The 17,764-nt window shown below is 41.5% G+C and overlaps 1 protein-coding gene across 5 annotated transcripts in view; it reads left to right on the forward strand.

Annotated features, from left to right (window-relative positions):
* The window catches only part of jakmip1 (janus kinase and microtubule interacting protein 1), a 31,967-nt gene extending 14,673 nt beyond the window's left edge, over positions 1-17,294 (forward strand). The window contains exons 1-19 of one of the 5 annotated variants that reach the window (XM_008327006.3): positions 5,026-5,500; positions 6,207-6,376; positions 6,647-6,768; positions 6,985-7,884; positions 8,069-8,503; positions 8,598-9,785; positions 9,889-9,975; positions 10,380-10,526; positions 10,629-10,745; positions 11,487-11,609; positions 11,701-11,757; positions 11,839-12,396; positions 12,870-13,109; positions 13,605-14,295; positions 14,905-15,035; positions 15,137-15,190; positions 15,283-15,442; positions 15,615-15,664; positions 16,207-17,294. In XM_008327006.3, coding sequence (XP_008325228.1) covers positions 6,655-6,768; positions 6,985-7,884; positions 8,069-8,503; positions 8,598-9,785; positions 9,889-9,975; positions 10,380-10,526; positions 10,629-10,745; positions 11,487-11,609; positions 11,701-11,757; positions 11,839-12,396; positions 12,870-13,109; positions 13,605-14,295; positions 14,905-15,035; positions 15,137-15,190; positions 15,283-15,411 — 4,971 coding nt within the window. In that variant the 5' untranslated portion in view covers positions 5,026-5,500; positions 6,207-6,376; positions 6,647-6,654 and the 3' untranslated portion in view covers positions 15,412-15,442; positions 15,615-15,664; positions 16,207-17,294. Of the gene's footprint in view, positions 1-3; positions 67-431; positions 531-1,263; positions 1,366-1,457; positions 1,512-1,581; positions 1,648-1,780; positions 1,850-1,971; positions 2,050-3,145; positions 3,356-4,606; positions 4,673-4,817; positions 4,895-4,998; positions 5,501-6,206; positions 6,377-6,646; positions 6,769-6,984; positions 7,885-8,068; positions 8,504-8,597; positions 9,786-9,885; positions 9,976-10,379; positions 10,527-10,628; positions 10,746-11,486; positions 11,610-11,700; positions 11,758-11,838; positions 12,397-12,869; positions 13,110-13,604; positions 14,296-14,904; positions 15,036-15,136; positions 15,191-15,282; positions 15,443-15,614; positions 15,665-16,186 lie in introns of those variants that run through there. The other 4 variants (XM_025062898.1, XM_008327004.3, XM_008327005.3 and 1 more) reach the window with 4 other exon arrangements.
* The last annotated feature ends 470 nt before the right edge of the window (positions 17,295-17,764 follow it).

Raw genomic sequence — 17,764 nt, forward strand, 5'->3', positions numbered from 1 at the left:
CAGGATTCCAAGTGGGTGGAGGAGAAGCAGTACTTGCTCAGGACCAACCAGGAGCTGCATGAGAAGGTAGACGATGACAACCTTTGTGCATCACATACTTTTTTAGAGTAATACTACACCTTTCCCTTACCAGTAAAATATACTATATTTGTAAAAAACACCTTTGTCTTTAAATTTAAAAAACTATTGAAAAGTACATTTTGATATTTTTACTATACAGTATATACTATATATGTATACATGTATTTACATACAGTATGTGCATATATATATATGTGTTTGTGTGTTTATGTATATATGTACATGTATGTACATATATACATAAATAAAACAAGTTTGAAATGAGTTGAATGCACTGGAAACACAAAGAAAAAACCATAATATTTGAATTATTGTTATAATGACAAAGCTGTGTGTGTGTCTGTCTGCAGATGTGTGCGTTACAGCAGGCGGAGTCACGGCTGCAGGCTGAGGTTCAAGACGCCCGAGACCAGAACGAGCTGCTGGAGTTCAGAGTTCTGGAACTGGAAGTAAGAGACTGTACTGGAGTCAAACTGTCAGCAGAGTGGGACAACAACCATGTCAACTCCAGACACAAGAACTACATACAGTGACTGACCGACTGACTGACCGACCGACTGACTGACTTGACCATCTCTGTACATCCATGTTGTTTTTGCATGGCAGCTGTGTGTATTCCACTGAACTGGAATGTGTTTTGTTGATGTAAAATTGTGTTGAGATGAATATAATTTTTAAATAATAATAAAAAAAAATTTAAGTTCACCTCGTCTTCCATCTTCCTTTTGTTTTTTTCTGTTTGGATTTTGCATGAATTTTCTTGAGATTTGATTGTTTTCATTTATTGAGTATGTGTATATTATTTTATTATTATTTTTATTTTTAAAATGCAAAATAAAATGGATTACATCACCATGTGTGTTTTACTCAGTTCTACTGGTTAAGTTTTTATTTATACACGTAGCATGTTTGTCTGGATTGTGTTTCCATTTGACAGTTGCCACCTGAAGCATGTGATTGTTCAATTATCCATTTTATTTGATTTGTTCTTTGTTTAAACCACTGGTTTTTGAACCCTCACCCTCAGCTCCTGACCATGTTTTCAGTCTCATGTAAGTAACAACCTCAGCCACATTCACTGTTTCCCGTTCACATGTTGTGTTTCACCACAGTTTAAGTCACTGACTGTTGTACTGGTGGTTTCTGTCTTCACAAACGTTAACATAGAGTTTTCTCCTGCAGGAGAGGGAGCGCAGATCTCCAGCACTCAATCTCCATGTATCTACGTTTCCTGAGAACAGCAGCAGTGCTCTGCAGATCTACTGCCACCAGGAGGGAGTCAAGGTGAAAACAACCTCATTATTTTTTTCTCTTTAAATTTTTCTCTCTCTCTCTTTTTTGTAAGACATCTTTGTTATTGTCTTTGACCTCTACAGGATGTGATTATACCTGAGCTGATGAAGAAACTGGACATCCTGGGAGATAATGGAGTAAGATTTTTCATGTAATCAAAGTTAGAGCAAGAATAACACCTAGTTTCATTTAAAATATGTTTTGTAGAATCTCAGAAATGAGGAGCAGGTCGCAGTGATCCAGGCAGGAACAGTGATATCACTGTGTGAAAAGGTGAGATTTTTATAATTTGATTTAATTTTTACAAACTTTTACTTTTGTGGATTTTTTTTCTTTTCATCATATTGTGTGAAGTAAAAATGTGAATCATATATTTGAATTAATTTGATCAACTCCGCCTCTCCAGTGGTTGAAGCAGATTGATAACACAGAGGCTGCACTGACCCGGAAGATGATTGACCTGGAAAATGAAAAGGTAAAAGTAATCCTCACAGAAGTCCATAATTAGTTTCAATTTTTAAAATTTAAAACCGTCCATCTCTGTGTTTTACTTTTCTAACATCTACACAGACTGACTGTGTCTACTGTTTGTTACAGGAGCTCTTCAGTAAACAGAAAGGTTTTCTGGAAGAAGAGTTGGACTACAGGAAGCAGGCCTTAGACCAGGCCTACATGGTACGACTCTCATAAACCAAACTGCACCCAGTCATGTTGGTAACACAGTTCAAGACATAATCAATTGATAACGAATTGTAACGTCATGTCTGAGTTCAATATATATCATCTCAGCACGATCTATTTACTTTACGTTTGATACCATTAAAAATCATGACGTCAACCACTTCTCCATGAAGGAAAACGCTGTCATACTGTGTCGGGATACTGCATCTTTTACTGCTCTTTTACTGAATGAAGTAAATCAATATAATTGGCTTGATTTCATAGAATTAAAAAAACCCAACAACTTTAATTTGGTAGAAAATATGAAAATATTATGTCTTTATGATTATTGTGTGTTACGTTGTTGCAGTGGTCACCTACACCATTAGGGTTCAACAGGATGTCTTTATTGCTGTATATCATGGGTTGATGTTGAAGTATTTTTTTTCCAACAATTTATTTAAAGGGGACATATTATGCAATTAATTGCAATAATGCAATAATTAACCTGGTCAGGGTTGAGGTGCACATTTGCTTCTGTGGAGTGTCTACTCCTTAAATACTTCAACTGAGTAGATGTTTTATACGGGTATCTACAACTGTCATGAATCCAAAAGCTACCTAAATCAATTAAATGAATAATTATGTAAGGAATCAAACTTGAGTGGTAACCACTGCCACCAGGTGACATAATATGTCCCCTTTAGGAGGTATTTATTACTGAGATACATCTTTTGTTTGGTCCGTTTTTATTACTTCCTACGTGTGATGCCACTTCCTATAATGTTTGTGAAAATGTGATTGACATGGTAACTTTTTATGACAAATACAAATTACATTCTTGTAGTTCATTTAAATGTAAATCTCAAAAAGTTACCATGTTAAAGTTGTAAGTCGTAAGTTATGTTAACATTGAACACATGAGGAACAGTGCTCTCCATATCTGCCATGGTCACAGTAGTGTGTGTGTGTGTGTGTGTGTGTGTGTGTGTGTGTGTGTTTCTCTGTCTGTGTGCTCTCTCTGCTTGTGCATGACTGTTTGTGTTACTGCATCCGCATGTGCACGATCATTGTTGTTTGTGTGTGTGTGTGTGTTTGGATGGCTGTGCAGAGAATCGAGGAGCTGGAGGCCACCCTGTATAGCGCTCTGCAGCAGGAGCAGCCATCATGTCGAGCGGTGGCCGAGTCGTTGACTGACAGGCAGAGGGATGAGCTGAGATTAGCCGTGGACAAGCTGCGGCGTCAGATTCTCCGGCAGAGTCGTCAGTATGACAGTCAGATCTTACAGGAGCGTATGGAGCTCCTACAGCAGGCCCAACAGGTAAGGCCTTTAACAAACGGAGTCAGGTTACCAAGTCCTGCAAACCCTTAATCTGAGCCCTGGTTACCTGTCTCTGACTCGTCTGACCTCACCAGACCTTTGGTGCTGTCGAAAAGATGCAGTATCCCTGTGTGTGGTACCTGTAATTTTACATGTAAGTGTATATCTAGAGGTGGAATAGTGAGGAGATGAGAGCGTGTGTCTGTTTGTGTCATTGTGTTCTTAAAACACCCCTCACTCCTTCAGTTTTACACTCATGGCCTGATGCGTGTTGTTGATTTGCCACATCGAAGGCCGCAAACCTCATTTAATCAGTTTTACTCTAACTTATTAACTTACTCATACCAGTACTAATAAAGTGCAAACTAACACACTAAAAGTTCATTTTAACATTCTAGATATAAGAACCAGAAAAGATTCAGTGCTACTCTATGAGAAGGTCAGGAGTGGCAGAAAAACGTTGAGGGTGGTGAAAGATATGCAACAGGAGTCTCAAATACAGTAGCGGTTAGTGAGGTTCATTTACCTACACATAATGGTTGACTTTCCTTCCCTGTCCACTATGTGGTGCTGTGAAAATATGGCATTGTTAAATCATGGAGATAGTCATGTTTTTGACCTTTTGGATTTGGTTAACATTTGCAGGTTACTGCATTGAATTTGGTTAACATTTGCAGGTTACTGCACCTGCAAAATACAACAACATTAAGTTTCCTGCTAAAACACTAAAAGTCACACACAAATAAATGCCCTAAAATTAATAATGTCTGACTTCCTGTTGGGTTCAAAGGTTACGCCTCCAAATGTATTTTTTATTTGCTTGTTATACCTGAAAGACATAACTACTGGGTGTCAAACTCAAGGTGTCACTATTTAGGCATTTGAGCAACACTTATACTAAAAGAAAATAACTATTAAAATATCTTCTTAAGTGTCCAGCTAAAGGACGAGCTGCTCAGGTTTAAAATCTCAGATCTAGAGTCTGCACCAGTGCTAACCTTTGATTCTGCCCTTCAGTTGCTATGGCAGCTCATTTTTTTTACCCCGGCAGTGCTTCCATGGAGACGGAGGGCATGACAGGGCGCAGGCAACCTTGGACTATTTACAAGAAGACTTGGATTTGAATACACACTCAGCATCTCTTTGTTTTTGTTGAATGTAGAAATGACCTAATCACAGAGTGTTTTCAAGCTTATTTAATGTCAGAAGATTTATTTATGTATTTTAACCTTTTCTCTTTGTTCATTGTAGAGAATCAGAGAGCTGGAGGACAGGATTGATTTCCAAAAGAGACAAATAAAGGACATAGAGGAAAAGGTACATGTTGGACTCTTGGTTGCTGCAGAGGCAGGAAGTGTGAGGAAGACTAATGCACTTTTGAGGTTTTGTGTAACTGTACTAAGGTCTTCACGTCTCTCTTCTTCTTTCTCTTTCTTCATCACACCGTTTTGTGTTCCTTTAGTTTTTGTTCCTCTTTTTGTTTTTCTCTCTAGCTTTCATTCTATGGCCTTAATGGGAATGACCACGGACCTACATCAGGTGACGTCCTCATTCCCAGACACATTTTGTCATTTCATACCCTAACAATGCAAATACTGATGGAAGTATTTATATTGTTTTGTACTTTGTTCTGTACTTTTCAGATGTTAAGATGCTGTGGAGGCAACGATGAAACAAACTGTTTTTTTTATGCATTTATAGACAGCTTAGAAAACCCTATGGCCTTTTTATAAACTGTACGTGCACTTTTGCAGAAGACACTTACCTGGATTGTAAACATATTTGAAAACTATGATTTAGATCAAAGTGAGATTTATTTATAAATCATATTTACTGTTGTAGTCCTTGGACCTTGGTACAAAAAGTTTTACTGGGAGAGAGAGAGAGAACTCAGCCACGAAGGATTTGTTTTTTTGGGAGAAGAGCCAATGTCTCAGACGGACAATGGAAAAGCAGGGATGGGATGAAGGGGAAGAGTGAAAGTGCAGGGGACGGGAGGGTGAGAGAATATGCTAAGTGCTGCTAAATGCCAGCTGGACCTGCAGGACTCTGGCAAAGTCCGTGGAGTCTCTAAGGAAACAGTAGAACTGAGTTTACACAACGGTGCATCGGAAGGACAGACCTGACCCGTGGACACAAAGACAGGTGAAATATGAATCATTTTTAAAAGAGAAGTTCCATTGAGATATATTAGATTTAATACTGTTACTGCCGTGAATATTTTTATTCTGTTATACAGAGTCAATTTCTTCATGACGTGGTTTCTTGCTTGAAGTCTGTTATACATTACACAAACGAATAAGTGATTGCAAGTAACTAGTTAACTTTCCAGCTTAAGTATTAGCACACAGATGTACACATGTGTTACCTTGTGGTGTGTGTCTCACCTTGTGGTGTGTGTCTCAAAAATTTAGTTGCTGTATATTCACTGACATGTTTGAAAAAAAGAAAAAACAAATTTTCTCTGACATGTTTGAAAAAAAGAAAAAACATTACTCCCTGATTCGTTGCACCATAGGGAAATTCAGTGTCTTTGCAACTTATACAGGCTGCCCACAGGAGGCGCCATTAAGTATGTGGTTCCTCTGGGTCTCGAACGCATAAAGGACCTTCTGCAGGTTGTCCAGATGACGATTACATGCAGAAGGCAGAGTAACTTGAGAAAACCTGTGCTGGACAGTTTGCAACCAAGCTGTTGACACTGTGAATAATGGATGACAGTATTTTGTGCACGTTCTAAGCCTGTATTTACCTCCGTCTGTGCGTTTGTCTGCTGTGGAGGAAATGCACTACACACAGTATTTTCTCTGTGCACTGAACAAGTCTGAATTATTCTGTTCTCCCTTCACAGGTCAAACACACCTACTGGGCACAGACACAGCAGTCGCCAAGTCACATGACCTCCTCGGAGACGTGAGCACTGGGAACTGATCCAGACTTGTGGGTTCTGTGAAGCAGAGTGAAGTTCCTGGAGCAAAGAGCAGGTTTAACCATCCAGTCTGACGGCTATTGAAGGAACAGGTGAGAGGCAGGGGGCAGATCCTGTGACACACACACACACACCTGCTACTATATGCTCACTTTTGACTCAGGTGATATCACATATCACACCTGAATAAATTGCTCACTTGCAGGTTCTCTCTTTGCAGCTCGACTCCCCTGGAGTTCCTCGCTTTTTTTATTCTTATTTAATTTAAGTTAGTTTAAGTTACTAAACCTTACTTGTTAATGTGTTTTAACTATTCCTAACACGGTAATGTGATCTTGGGATTTTGTGTGATGTGATGTAAGGATCAGAGATGACAGATGAGAGCCTAGTGGTACATCAGCCGGCCTTTACCTGCCACAGCATTCAACACTCCCGCAGGCTGGACCAAAGACTCCACATGCTCAGGGACGAGGTCAGGATCATGGTGAGTACTTCTCTTATTTTAAGACATTTTCAAGTAAATAATAATATATATATATAGAAATAGCTGTCAATAAAACTATTAAAATAAAACATATATAATGGTTACTTGTTTCTTTAGACCGGCTGGATCTGTTTCCAAGTTGTTTGTTTAAAACCTGGTACTGAGGCTGACCTAAAAGCCAATTTGTTTTTCTGTTTTGTCATTTAATGAACTCAGAGTCGGGACAAGGAGCGGGGAGAGCGAGTCTGGAGGGAGCGAGTGCAGCGATTACAGAGGCAGCTGAAGTCCAAAGAAGAAGAAATGAGTCGTCAGTCCCAGTATTTCGAAAACTTTAAAAGCCAACTCCAGCACAAGCTGAGTCTGTGCAGAGAGAGGGAGCAGAGCCTGCAGAATCGAATCTACACCTTGGAAAAGCAGCTGCTGGACGTCACCGTTAGCGCAGCCACTGGCATTTCAACCATCACTGCAGTCAGAATCACTGCTGGGACGGTCACACACTCCGGAGGCCAAGAAAGGCTGACATTTATGAGAGGGGAGGGAGAGGGAGAGGAGGAGAAAAAAGAGGACAGGAAGAAGCTGCCGCTGCGGCCGAGTGTGTTGTCTGACAGAGAGGGAGGACGAGAGGGTGATGAGGGGAAGTCAGAGAAAGAAACGGAAGCAGGGAGAAAGGATTACACAAAACTGAGCTCTAATGAGTCCAAGCTGCAAGGTTTCATCCTGAGCCTGCAGGAAGACCTGAAGGTGCTGCTAGAGAGGGAGGAGGACGGCATGACGGAGCGGAGGACACTGACGGAGCAGCTTCAGGAGGCCCAGGAGAAATACCAGGAACTGTGCTGCAAAACAGAAGAAATGAAATCGGAGATAGAGCAGCTGAGGCTCTCTGAGTGCTCCCTGGTGGGAGAGGTGGAGGAGCTGAGAGAGGAGAACCACAGGCTGCAGTCAATCATAACAGAAGCAGCAAACCCAACAGACAGCCAGACATCGTCAGTCCAGGAGCCCGACTGTCCTGATTCTGGGTTAACTTCACCCAGTGGACTTCCTGCAACCTTTTCTGGGCCAATTAACGGCATCATCATCAAAGAACTGTCCTCAGCACAGAGGTCAGAGGTCACAGAGGTAATGTCATGTCAGTGCTTTGGTTTTGAGCAGTGCCCCCTCCTCGAACTACAAATCAGTGACAGTCTCTAAGTTCACTTCCAAAAATAGTAGTAGACATATTTGCTTAGTTTACTGTCATCACATAAAGATTTGGTCTAAACTCCTATGCTACTTATGTTTCTAACTTTCGATCCATGTGCAGGTCCAGTCGACTTTGAATGGGAGGATAGATGAGTCCTATTCATCTGCATTTACACACAATCTCCACCAGGTGTCAGCAGACAGCAATCAGCTAAAATCAGAATTCGGCTTGAACCATGACTTCAACTTCCAGTCACTTTCCTTGGCTACAGAAACGATAGATGAGATTAAAGGTGACAGCTGTCACTCAGGTGGACTCTTCACACTCGAGGGACACGGGAGTGAGGAGACTGAAGCTTTAAGAGAGGCCTACAGGAGCCTGGGCTTTGGGGAAGATCTTGAAGCTCTTCAGGAAGAACGAGATCGATTGGAGGAGGAACTGCAGAACGCACAAGAAAAACTAGAGCTGGTGGTTGAGGAGAATGCACAGCTGAAATTAAAACTCAGGAATCAGGCCGAGGATGAATCACCAGTCACTGGCTCTTTGGGAAAACAGGTACGTGATGTTGTAAGAACATGAGGTGTTGTAAGAAGAATGAGGTCCAAGTCTGACCAATCACTAATCAAATTCTTCTTTCCTCTTCGTGCAGATTGACCATCTCCAAACCTCTCTTGCTAAAACAGATACCAACTCCACTCCTCCCCAGGATGAGCTTCTCCAGGCCCTTAATCAGGAGAATCGGGCCTTGGCCAACAGAATCCAGCAGCTTCTGGCTCACATGGAGCTCAGAGAGGAGGAGCTGAAGGAGCACGCCTCAGGGTTAGAGGAGCACAAACACAGGTTGGAGCTGGAGAACAAGGAGCAGGGCTGCTTGATTACAGAACTCACCAGGAAGACGGAGGACGATCTCAACACCATCATGGAGCTGCAGCAGAGACTGGACAGTGGGAAGGAGGACAAATCAGAGGAACGTGTGACCAAAAAGGATCAAGAACCAAATCACATTTCCAGTGAAGGAGCAGAGGATTTTAGTCATAACAATAAACGGAACCTGCCGCAAGACGACCCAGAAAACCTTTTGCTTGTCAATCCATTGAACGTCCGAATTGATCACCTGAACAAGACAATCCAGAGCCTCACAACTCAACAGGAAGAAGTAGCAGCCAACATAAAGTGTCTGAGAGAACAGCAGGCAGAAGTGACTGTGTCCGTCCAGACAAAGACTGAGGAGAAGCAGCAGTTGACCAGGACCGTTTGGGGGCTGAAGGAGGAGAAAGACAGTATCTACCAGAGTCTGTCTGGTCTCAAACAGGAGAAGGAACAGCTTAGCAGGACGGTCTGTGGGCTGAAGGACAAAAAAGATCAATTTATTTTATCCATGAGTGCCCTGAAGGAGGAGAAGGAGCAGTTAACAACCACTTTGTCTGCTCTGAAAATAGAAAAGGAGGCCTTGACAGAACACCTCTTAACTGTCACGCAAGAAGGAGATCAAATCAAGGAGCACGTGCAGAGTTTACAGACGGAGAGCCATCAGTTGAGCCAAGCAGTGAGGAGTTTGAAACAGGAAAGAGACGAACTGACCGTTTCCCTGAAGTGTCTGCAGGAGCAGAGAGACCAGAAACAGTCGGTGCACGCCTTAAAAGAGGAGCGTGACAAACTGATAAAGTCAGTCAGCAGTCTGAGAGAGGAAAAGGAAGGAGTCGAACGTTCAATCGTGTCGATGAAAGAGGAGGAAAAGAAAATAATGATCAAGATTCAGGGCCTGAAAGAGGGACGTTTCAGCCTCCAATCAGCTCTGTCCACACACGCCGACACACAAGGAGGAAGCTCTGTGCAGGTATTTATGAATTTCTGCAAAGTCACTCCACGTGTTTTGGTGTCATCATGTTTGGTGAGGATAATGTGACCCAGAACTAACAGGAGGTTTGGTTTGAAAGCAGGAGCAAAGTGATCTGCTGAGAGAAGTTGAAGCTTTGAGGGAGCAGCTGCACAGGTCACAGGTGGAAGTGGAGAGGAGAGAGATGGAGGTGAGTTTTTTTAGTCTTTTTGTTGTTAAAAAGCTGTTTAATAAACTTAAGGAAATGTTTTTATATATTGATGTTACATATATTGTAATGAAGATGCTGTTTTGCTGGACTTTTATTTTACCACAAAACATCACATTAAATTAAAAAAAACCTAACTACTAAAATTAAGAACATGGCTGGCTAAAAATGGCAGAGAACTGGCTCAATGTTTACAAACATAGTTCAAATTTAGCCAAATCTGGGATAAAAGAGCCAAAATACTGTATTCCTAGCCAATGCTAAAGCTAAAGCGTAAGTTAGCAAAGAGGAAGACAAGTATTTCAGAAATGAAAAATTCTTTTGGCCAACCTTTTTATTCCGGTCAGGTCAGAAGTTTTATTCACCACTCTATTATTTTTGTTCAGACAAAGAAGTTCCAGCGTGACCTGTCTGAGTCAGAGGTCAGGAGGGAGGAGGCAGAGAGAACAGCAGCTGAGAAGGGGCTGAGGCTGATAGAAGTCAGTGGTCAGATGGAAGAAAGCAGGATGGACAGTGAACATCTCAGCAGACAGGTAGTCGCCCAATCAAACATGAAACATATATCCATCATATCAACATCCAGGAACACTGTTTAACACACGTCAAGCCTGGTTGTATTTTTGTGTCTGTTCCAGGTGAAGGAACTGCAGATTAAAGTGACAGGTTTGGTGAAGGAGAAAACTGAAGCCTTGTCTCATAAGACACAGATAGAGGAACAATACAACATCCTCACAGCTCAGCTCAGAGCTAAGGTAAGACCTAAGCTAACACGAATAAACACAGCTATTGAGAACAAGGTCTTTAAAGCCAACATATTTGACCACCACAAGTTTTGTCCTAGTAAATGTATAAAAAATAACCACAAAGCAACAAAAACATTTTTATTTTGAAACCATGGATAAAGAATATAACACCTAAAAGAAAGTACTTATTACATATTTCCATATTTCCATTTGAATAAAAGTCAGTGTGAAAATGAAAATATTTTCCACTATATTTAAACTTTATCTTTTCCAAATTAAATAACTGCTCCTGACAAGCCCCCCCGTTAGTAAAATTGTGGCCCACGAGTCAAAAGGTTTGCCCATGCCTGATTTAGAGTTTCCTCTCAGACGTTGTTGTCTATTTTCTACTAAATGGGATCCAATGGAGGAAAAATGTCATAATTTTGTACCACTAATATTTGACATTACTTTTGTAGGTCATTCGGAAGACCATCTCTTGGTCATAGGAAATGTTCACTGACTTAACCGACCAATAGGATAAAGCCTTTTTTACAGACTCTTTCATGAAATTTTACTTTCTGAATCCAGTTATCGTTCAGGCCCTACTGAATGCTGCTTCATTTATTTATTACATAGCGAATAAAGAATTCTCTAGTCTAAAATTAAATCTGCACAGTAACAGAGGCTAATGCACAGATACTGTATCCGTCTCATCATACACCATTTCTCATCACAGTGTGTGTTTCGTGTGTGTGTCACGTCCCACAGACGGTGGCTCTGGAGGAGCTGAATTATGAGTATATTGCTTTGAAACTAGGGCAGGGCTGTAAGGAAGACATGGGAGCAGCTCTCACGTCGATTCGTTCACGCTACAACGACATCAGAGCTAAGGTCAGAACCGCCAAGGTCATTAAACAATTTCACTTTAAAAAAATACCTCTCTGTGTTTATGTTTCTGAGAGTGTTCTATATCTGTTTGTAGTATGATGCCCTGCTGAAGAAGAGCAGCCAATCAGATCTGGACTTGACTCCTCTAAAGGTGACTGTGGAGCTGCCACTGACCTATGCCAGTGCTCATGTCAGGCAGAAGTGGAATGAAATGTTTTATGTCTCAAAACAGGCCAAGTTGTCGTGTCTGGTGGTGAAGTGTCAGGAGAGGAACAGCGTCTTAGCTCAGATGGTGAAAGTGATGCGCAGACAGGGCTGCGCAGACTCCACGCTGACACAGCACGTGGAGCAGCTGCTCAGTGACGCAGCTCTGCAGGACTACACCGCCGCCTTCTCTCCCGGGACCGTCACAACAACCAGGACTCAAACAGCTGAGTTTACACCCAGATTCATCTCCACGTTTCATGACATCACCGCTGGACCCCGATCTGATCACACCTGCCCTGCTGTTCTCACACCTGCAAATGTGCAACAACACAACGGACTCACGGTTGAGTCTGGATTAAAGAGCAGAGAGTTCCTGAGTGAGAGACACGTTTTCATATCCACGAGTGAGTCTTTGACCAATCAGAGAGGCTGCAGGAGTGAGGTCACAGCTACAGAAACAGAAACACTGAAGAGGAAGTCCATCTCACCTGTTCCTCCAACACCAGTGCAGGACAGAGTCAGCCCCGGAGTCAAACCTGTGGTTCCAGCTCTTAAAGAAAGTTCAACCACCACCGCTGCACAGGTAACAACAACCAAAAAGATCGATTAAAGTTAACAATTATCCACTTTAAGGAGTCCACCTCATGTCCATGACGTCAGCAGGTACCACAGCAGTGACACGAAGAGCTGAGCTACTGCAGTTGGTGAAGCTGTTCACCTCTAAACATCACACTGAAAGCTTGAAAGCACTTCGTAAAGTAGAAGTCACAAAATAAAAACTTTACAACTTCAATTTTACATTCAAACTATCAGCCTCTCTGCTTTTATTTATTTTTCATGCACTTTGTTCTCTTCTTCTTCTTTTTTTTCTTCTTCTTCTTCTTCTTCTTCTGCGATACTTCTGCTGGCGTTATTGGCAGGTTGATTGGTCCAATCTTAAAGGGCACCAACACCCAAAGTGCATCACGCACTCGTGGTGACCCATTCAACAGCAGACTTCCTCTGTGTTACTGTAAGTTACCCTCTGACGTTCCCCTCTTGTCTTTGTCACCACAGGGCGCTCCATCTGCCAGTGGAACAGTTTCATCACCCAGACTAGATATTTCTGGATTCCCTCATTCTGATGCAAGAGGAAGATCCCCAGAGCTGAGCATCTTAGGCCGATCCTCCCTCACACTCGCTTCCACTTCTCCTCTATCCAGCACGTGTGTGAGCCCCAGTAGGAGGCTCTGCAGCCCCGAGAAGATCATCAGCCTGCACGAGGAGCTGCAGAGGACGCTGAAGAACAGCTTTCAGGTCAGTTTTACTGGGTTCACCTCATCTTCATACAGATAATATATTCTACAACTTCGTTATATTTAGACAAACAGGTGTTGCTCGGGCGTGTGTTTAACTTACAGTACCATGAAACACTATGGGAACTGGGAAAGGCAAAGGCAAACAATATAAAAAAACTGGAAGAATATTTGTTTGCGTGAAAGCGCAGAGTTAGTGTTTTGTTATATGTTTTCTTCAATTTAAATGCACCCGTGACGTGAAAGCTCTGCTCACTTTCTGTTCAGCTGGCTGTGTTGTCTAAGAAGAAAGTTCCATTGTTTTTCTTTGTTTTTTAATATATTTTTTTTGTTTATCTGTAATTTTAGTAATATATTGTCCAAAACTGTCAGTTTTACTGCATCATAACCTCACTGTGATGTCAGCACCATTTCCCTCAGAGCTGTTTTTAATGGTCAGCTCAGAACATCTCTGAACTCCATAGATGTCTGTTAATGAATATTCTTTCACCACTAGGGTCCAGTGAGCAGAGGGAGAAGACAGGAGTCCAGGAACCTCCTCTCTGTCTCATCTCCAGCTGACCTGGACCAACTGTCTCACCGGGTTCAGCCCAGCTCCAGCTTTAGGAGACAGAGCACTCCTCTCCCTGTGAGTCCAGCTCCAAACCTGGAGGCTCACAGTCCGATAGAAACAACTAAACCTGCTGCTGCGACAAAGTCCACAACCCTCTTCAACGCCATGGCTTCCAGATCTGCTAATGTTGCGTTCACCCCTCTAAAAGCAGAAAAAGATAAATGTGCGCCCTCTGCTGCTTCCACAACAAATAACAAGTCCTTTTTAAGCAGTGGTGCTAATAAAACAACGTCACCAGAAATAAGAAAGAAAGTCTCGGCTAATTCCGACGCGTCTGATGATACGCCACACTGTCCTCCCACTCCTCCGCCCCTGCGGACCGATGCCGTTGACTCTAACCACTTAATATGTTGTGACACTAATTCAAAAGCCACTGCCTCAGACACCACTGCCCCTGGAAAATCAACTACCCCCAAATTTAATAGATTTAATGGGGCTCCCTCAGCAAGCGATGGACTTTTACTCACCGCATCCTGGCCTCCATCTGCTCGTTTGTCTCCTGGGAGAACCAACAAGTCCACGAGTAAATCACCTGCTGGTCTCCATCAGACCAAATCACTGAGGTCGAAACCAGGTACTGTTCTCACACACACACACACATTATATTTATATGTATATATATATACATACATATATACATACATATGTATATGTATGTATATTTAGGTATATATACACATGTGTGTGTATATATATATATATATATATATATATATATATATAACTACTACTACAATGCATATGTATATATGTATATATTTATCCATGCATTATATGTTAATCATCCTGTTAACAGTTTGCAGAGTGTTGTGCAACACAGACTTGTTTGCATAATGTTACAATTGTGTTTTTTCCCCCCTGCTTTAACAGAATTATCCCCAGCCTCAAATGTAGGAGATGCTCATTTTATGTGTTTTGTTCTGGAGAAAGTCTTAAATCACCTTCTAACAGAGTGGCGTTCTTCTTTTATTACTCACACAACAAGCTGCAGTGAAGAAATCTTTTATAAAAGCTCCAGCTTTACCAGGCCCTGTCTGCACTGCAACGTCTTTGTTTTTATGTTAATTGTTCACAAACAATTTAGTGCTGTGTAAAAATAAATTATTAGAATTTGGTCGTTAAAAAATAAAATAAAAAGTTAGCAGAGTTCACATTTCAAGCTTGTGTTCTCCGTCTCCTGCAGAAGCTCCAGCAGAGGTGCAGTCTGTGGAGGTCATTAACAGGGTTGGTCAGAGCAGCCTCATGATTGGCTGGGAGAGGCCACCACTGGACGAGCTGGGCTGCAGTAACGGCACCTTTGTGTACGGATACAGGGTGAGAGGAACACACAAAAAAAACTTCTCAAACCTTGACTTGAAAAAATGTTGTTTTTTTTCCTTACAAAAAACGTTTTTTTTTTTTATTAAACTCTGCAGGTGTTTATAGATGGAGAGTTCCACAAATCTGTCATGAGCTCAGCCTGCACCAAGGTACAAGGACTGTGTCACTGTTTCTACTGCAAAGGGAATTTGAGTCATTAAAAAAAAAAAAAACAACAACTTTTTTTTTGTTTTTTCTCCAGTGTATTGCAGAGAACGTCGACCTCAGCTGCCCGGTCGACATCAGTTTACAAACACTGGGATCCAACGGTCTGATTTCGCGCAGCGTCCACACCACGTACAGGAGCAGCACGCCGACACTGACCGACTAACATCTCACAGCTCTGTGGTTTAGTTCAACAAGTGAGACTTTTAACCTTATATCATTTTAATGTGTTGTTTATATTAGGGCTTCATAGCAGAGAATCCATCTATTATTCAATAATTTAAATGATATTTATTAAAAATGAATTATGAAAGAACTGCTTAGACATGTGTGCAGTTACTGATATATATTTATTTTTTTTGTTGCCAGTTTACAATCTCAACTTCTCAGTGAAAACCTTTTGGTTCGAGGTGTCAGAGGTAAGGTGTCTGTTTTGGCATTATTTGGTATTTATTGTTATTTGTCTGATGCTACTTTGTGTAAATGTTGAACAACAGGATGATCTCTGGATATTTAACTATTTTTAGACCTAAAGGTTTTTTAACGCAACACAGCGTTGTCAACTGACACAGATTCCATAACCATAACCTTTCTGTCTTCATGCTAAATTATTATCACAAATACAATGCAACATGAACCAGTTCCCTTACGAGACACGGAAAGTTTTTGTCATTGTGAAGGGATTATAACGTCATACTGAACATGATATTACTCTGTGCCTATTAGCACCAATGCCTGGATTAGTCCTTTAGATTAAACCTAATAAGAAGCAAAGTTTTCTCTTTTTTTTTTTAATGAAAAGGCTTAAAATACATTTCCACAGAAGGACTGCATTTCCTCTGGGTTTTTAGCCTAAAAAGTGTTCAGATAGTACGATGGTGATCTATTTTTTTCTCTGTTCTCTTCCCTGTGTGTGTGTGTGTGTGCGTGCACGTGTGCACGTTTGTCCTCCATTACACAGCCATCTATAGCTGCAGTGCTCTGAGGGACTGTTCCAACCTCCAGCTCAGCTCAGACACCATCACGCTGCAGGGACGCCCTCTCTCCATGTGAGGCTCAGGTCACCCAAACCTTGTTACTTAGGAGCTATGAAACCTCAGTAAGTGAAGATGTCAAACTAAACCACAGCGAACTCTGCCGCCTTCTCGTTTAAAAGTTCAGCTGAATGTCAAACCAGGCGTGTCGGGTTATCGGCTGCATTGTTTTCTGGTGTGAAGAACTTCCTGTTTCAGAGACATGGTCTCGTAAATAAAAGCGCTCCGCAGCAGCCGGGTGAGAGGCCAAAGTGAAAAGTACAACAACAAAAACCAAACAAAAACTGCTCCAAGCAGATGATAAAAACAGCCAAACTTGTTCACGTTTTCCTGGGACGCCTTCTCCTTCTCCCGATGGAGGAACATCTGCTCCTGCTGCACATTTCTACACTGTGTTAAACTGGGACACGTCATGACTCATGGGTCGTAGTGAAGCTCTTCAGTGGGCAGCAAAATGGAAAATTACTCACATTTTTTTATGTAACACTCACTGCATAATGTGCCGACACGACATTGTACTGAAGACCATCCTACTTGATTTTTATACGTGAAGCCAAATACGAAGAAGAATCTCTCCAAAGACGTTTCCTTCACATCACAACTCTACAGGATATCTTTAATCGCCGGAGACAGAAGCTACTGTTTTTTCCAGATGTTTGCACACAATCATTAAAAAAAAAGCTACTATCGCCACTGATATATTTTATAGAGAATATTCTAAAAAAAATATACAAATGTATATATATTAAAAAAAAAACCACCTATGTTTTTGTACGAGCGACACTTTCATACCTAACCAACGTCACGACTGCACGCTCACATCCGCTCTTGTTTTATACAAACGTCACAGTCCTCACCTGAGCTCTTCTTTCTATGCTATTTTCGTTGAACTCAACGTATGTGCGAGTGTGGAGTGACCATGGTGCAGCAAATGTATTTTTCTATCAGTGAGTGATTATATGGATTTCCAAAGGATTCCTTGCAACTGTACAAAGAATAAATGTCTATGAAAACAGTTCTGTTTCATTTGTGTTCATTGAAATTCATAAAGATTTAAGATTAAGATCAAATCGAGCTGCAAAGATTTTAAATGAGCAGAAAATTCTGTCTCAAATCCAAGGTTTCTCAAACTCTGTGTTGTAGATTGTAGCACCCCCTGCAGGGGAGGAAATTAATTGCAAGAGAAAATTGGTGCATACTGTTGTACATTCTTTCATACTCATAACTCATCTTTCACCACTCAATCCTTTTCAGGGTCTTGATGGGAGGAGTGTCAGGGGCTGCGGCCAATCACAGAAGTCCACGCTGAAAGTCTGGTCCACCCTGGACAGTCTCGCTGTCCTTTGCTGGTCCACATATAAGGACAAACACATATGGGTTTGCACACATTTTCATGCAAACTCTCTTGTGCTAAGCACCAAGTAGCAGCTCGATGCATACGTTTTCATTTAATATAATATTTTGAAGGAGGCTGATGAACAAGAG

The sequence above is a fragment of the Cynoglossus semilaevis genome, chromosome 15 (genome assembly GCF_000523025.1).
Source record: "Cynoglossus semilaevis isolate Cse_v1.0 chromosome 15, Cse_v1.0, whole genome shotgun sequence".
In the NCBI taxonomy this organism is placed as follows: Eukaryota; Metazoa; Chordata; class Actinopteri; order Pleuronectiformes; family Cynoglossidae; genus Cynoglossus; species Cynoglossus semilaevis.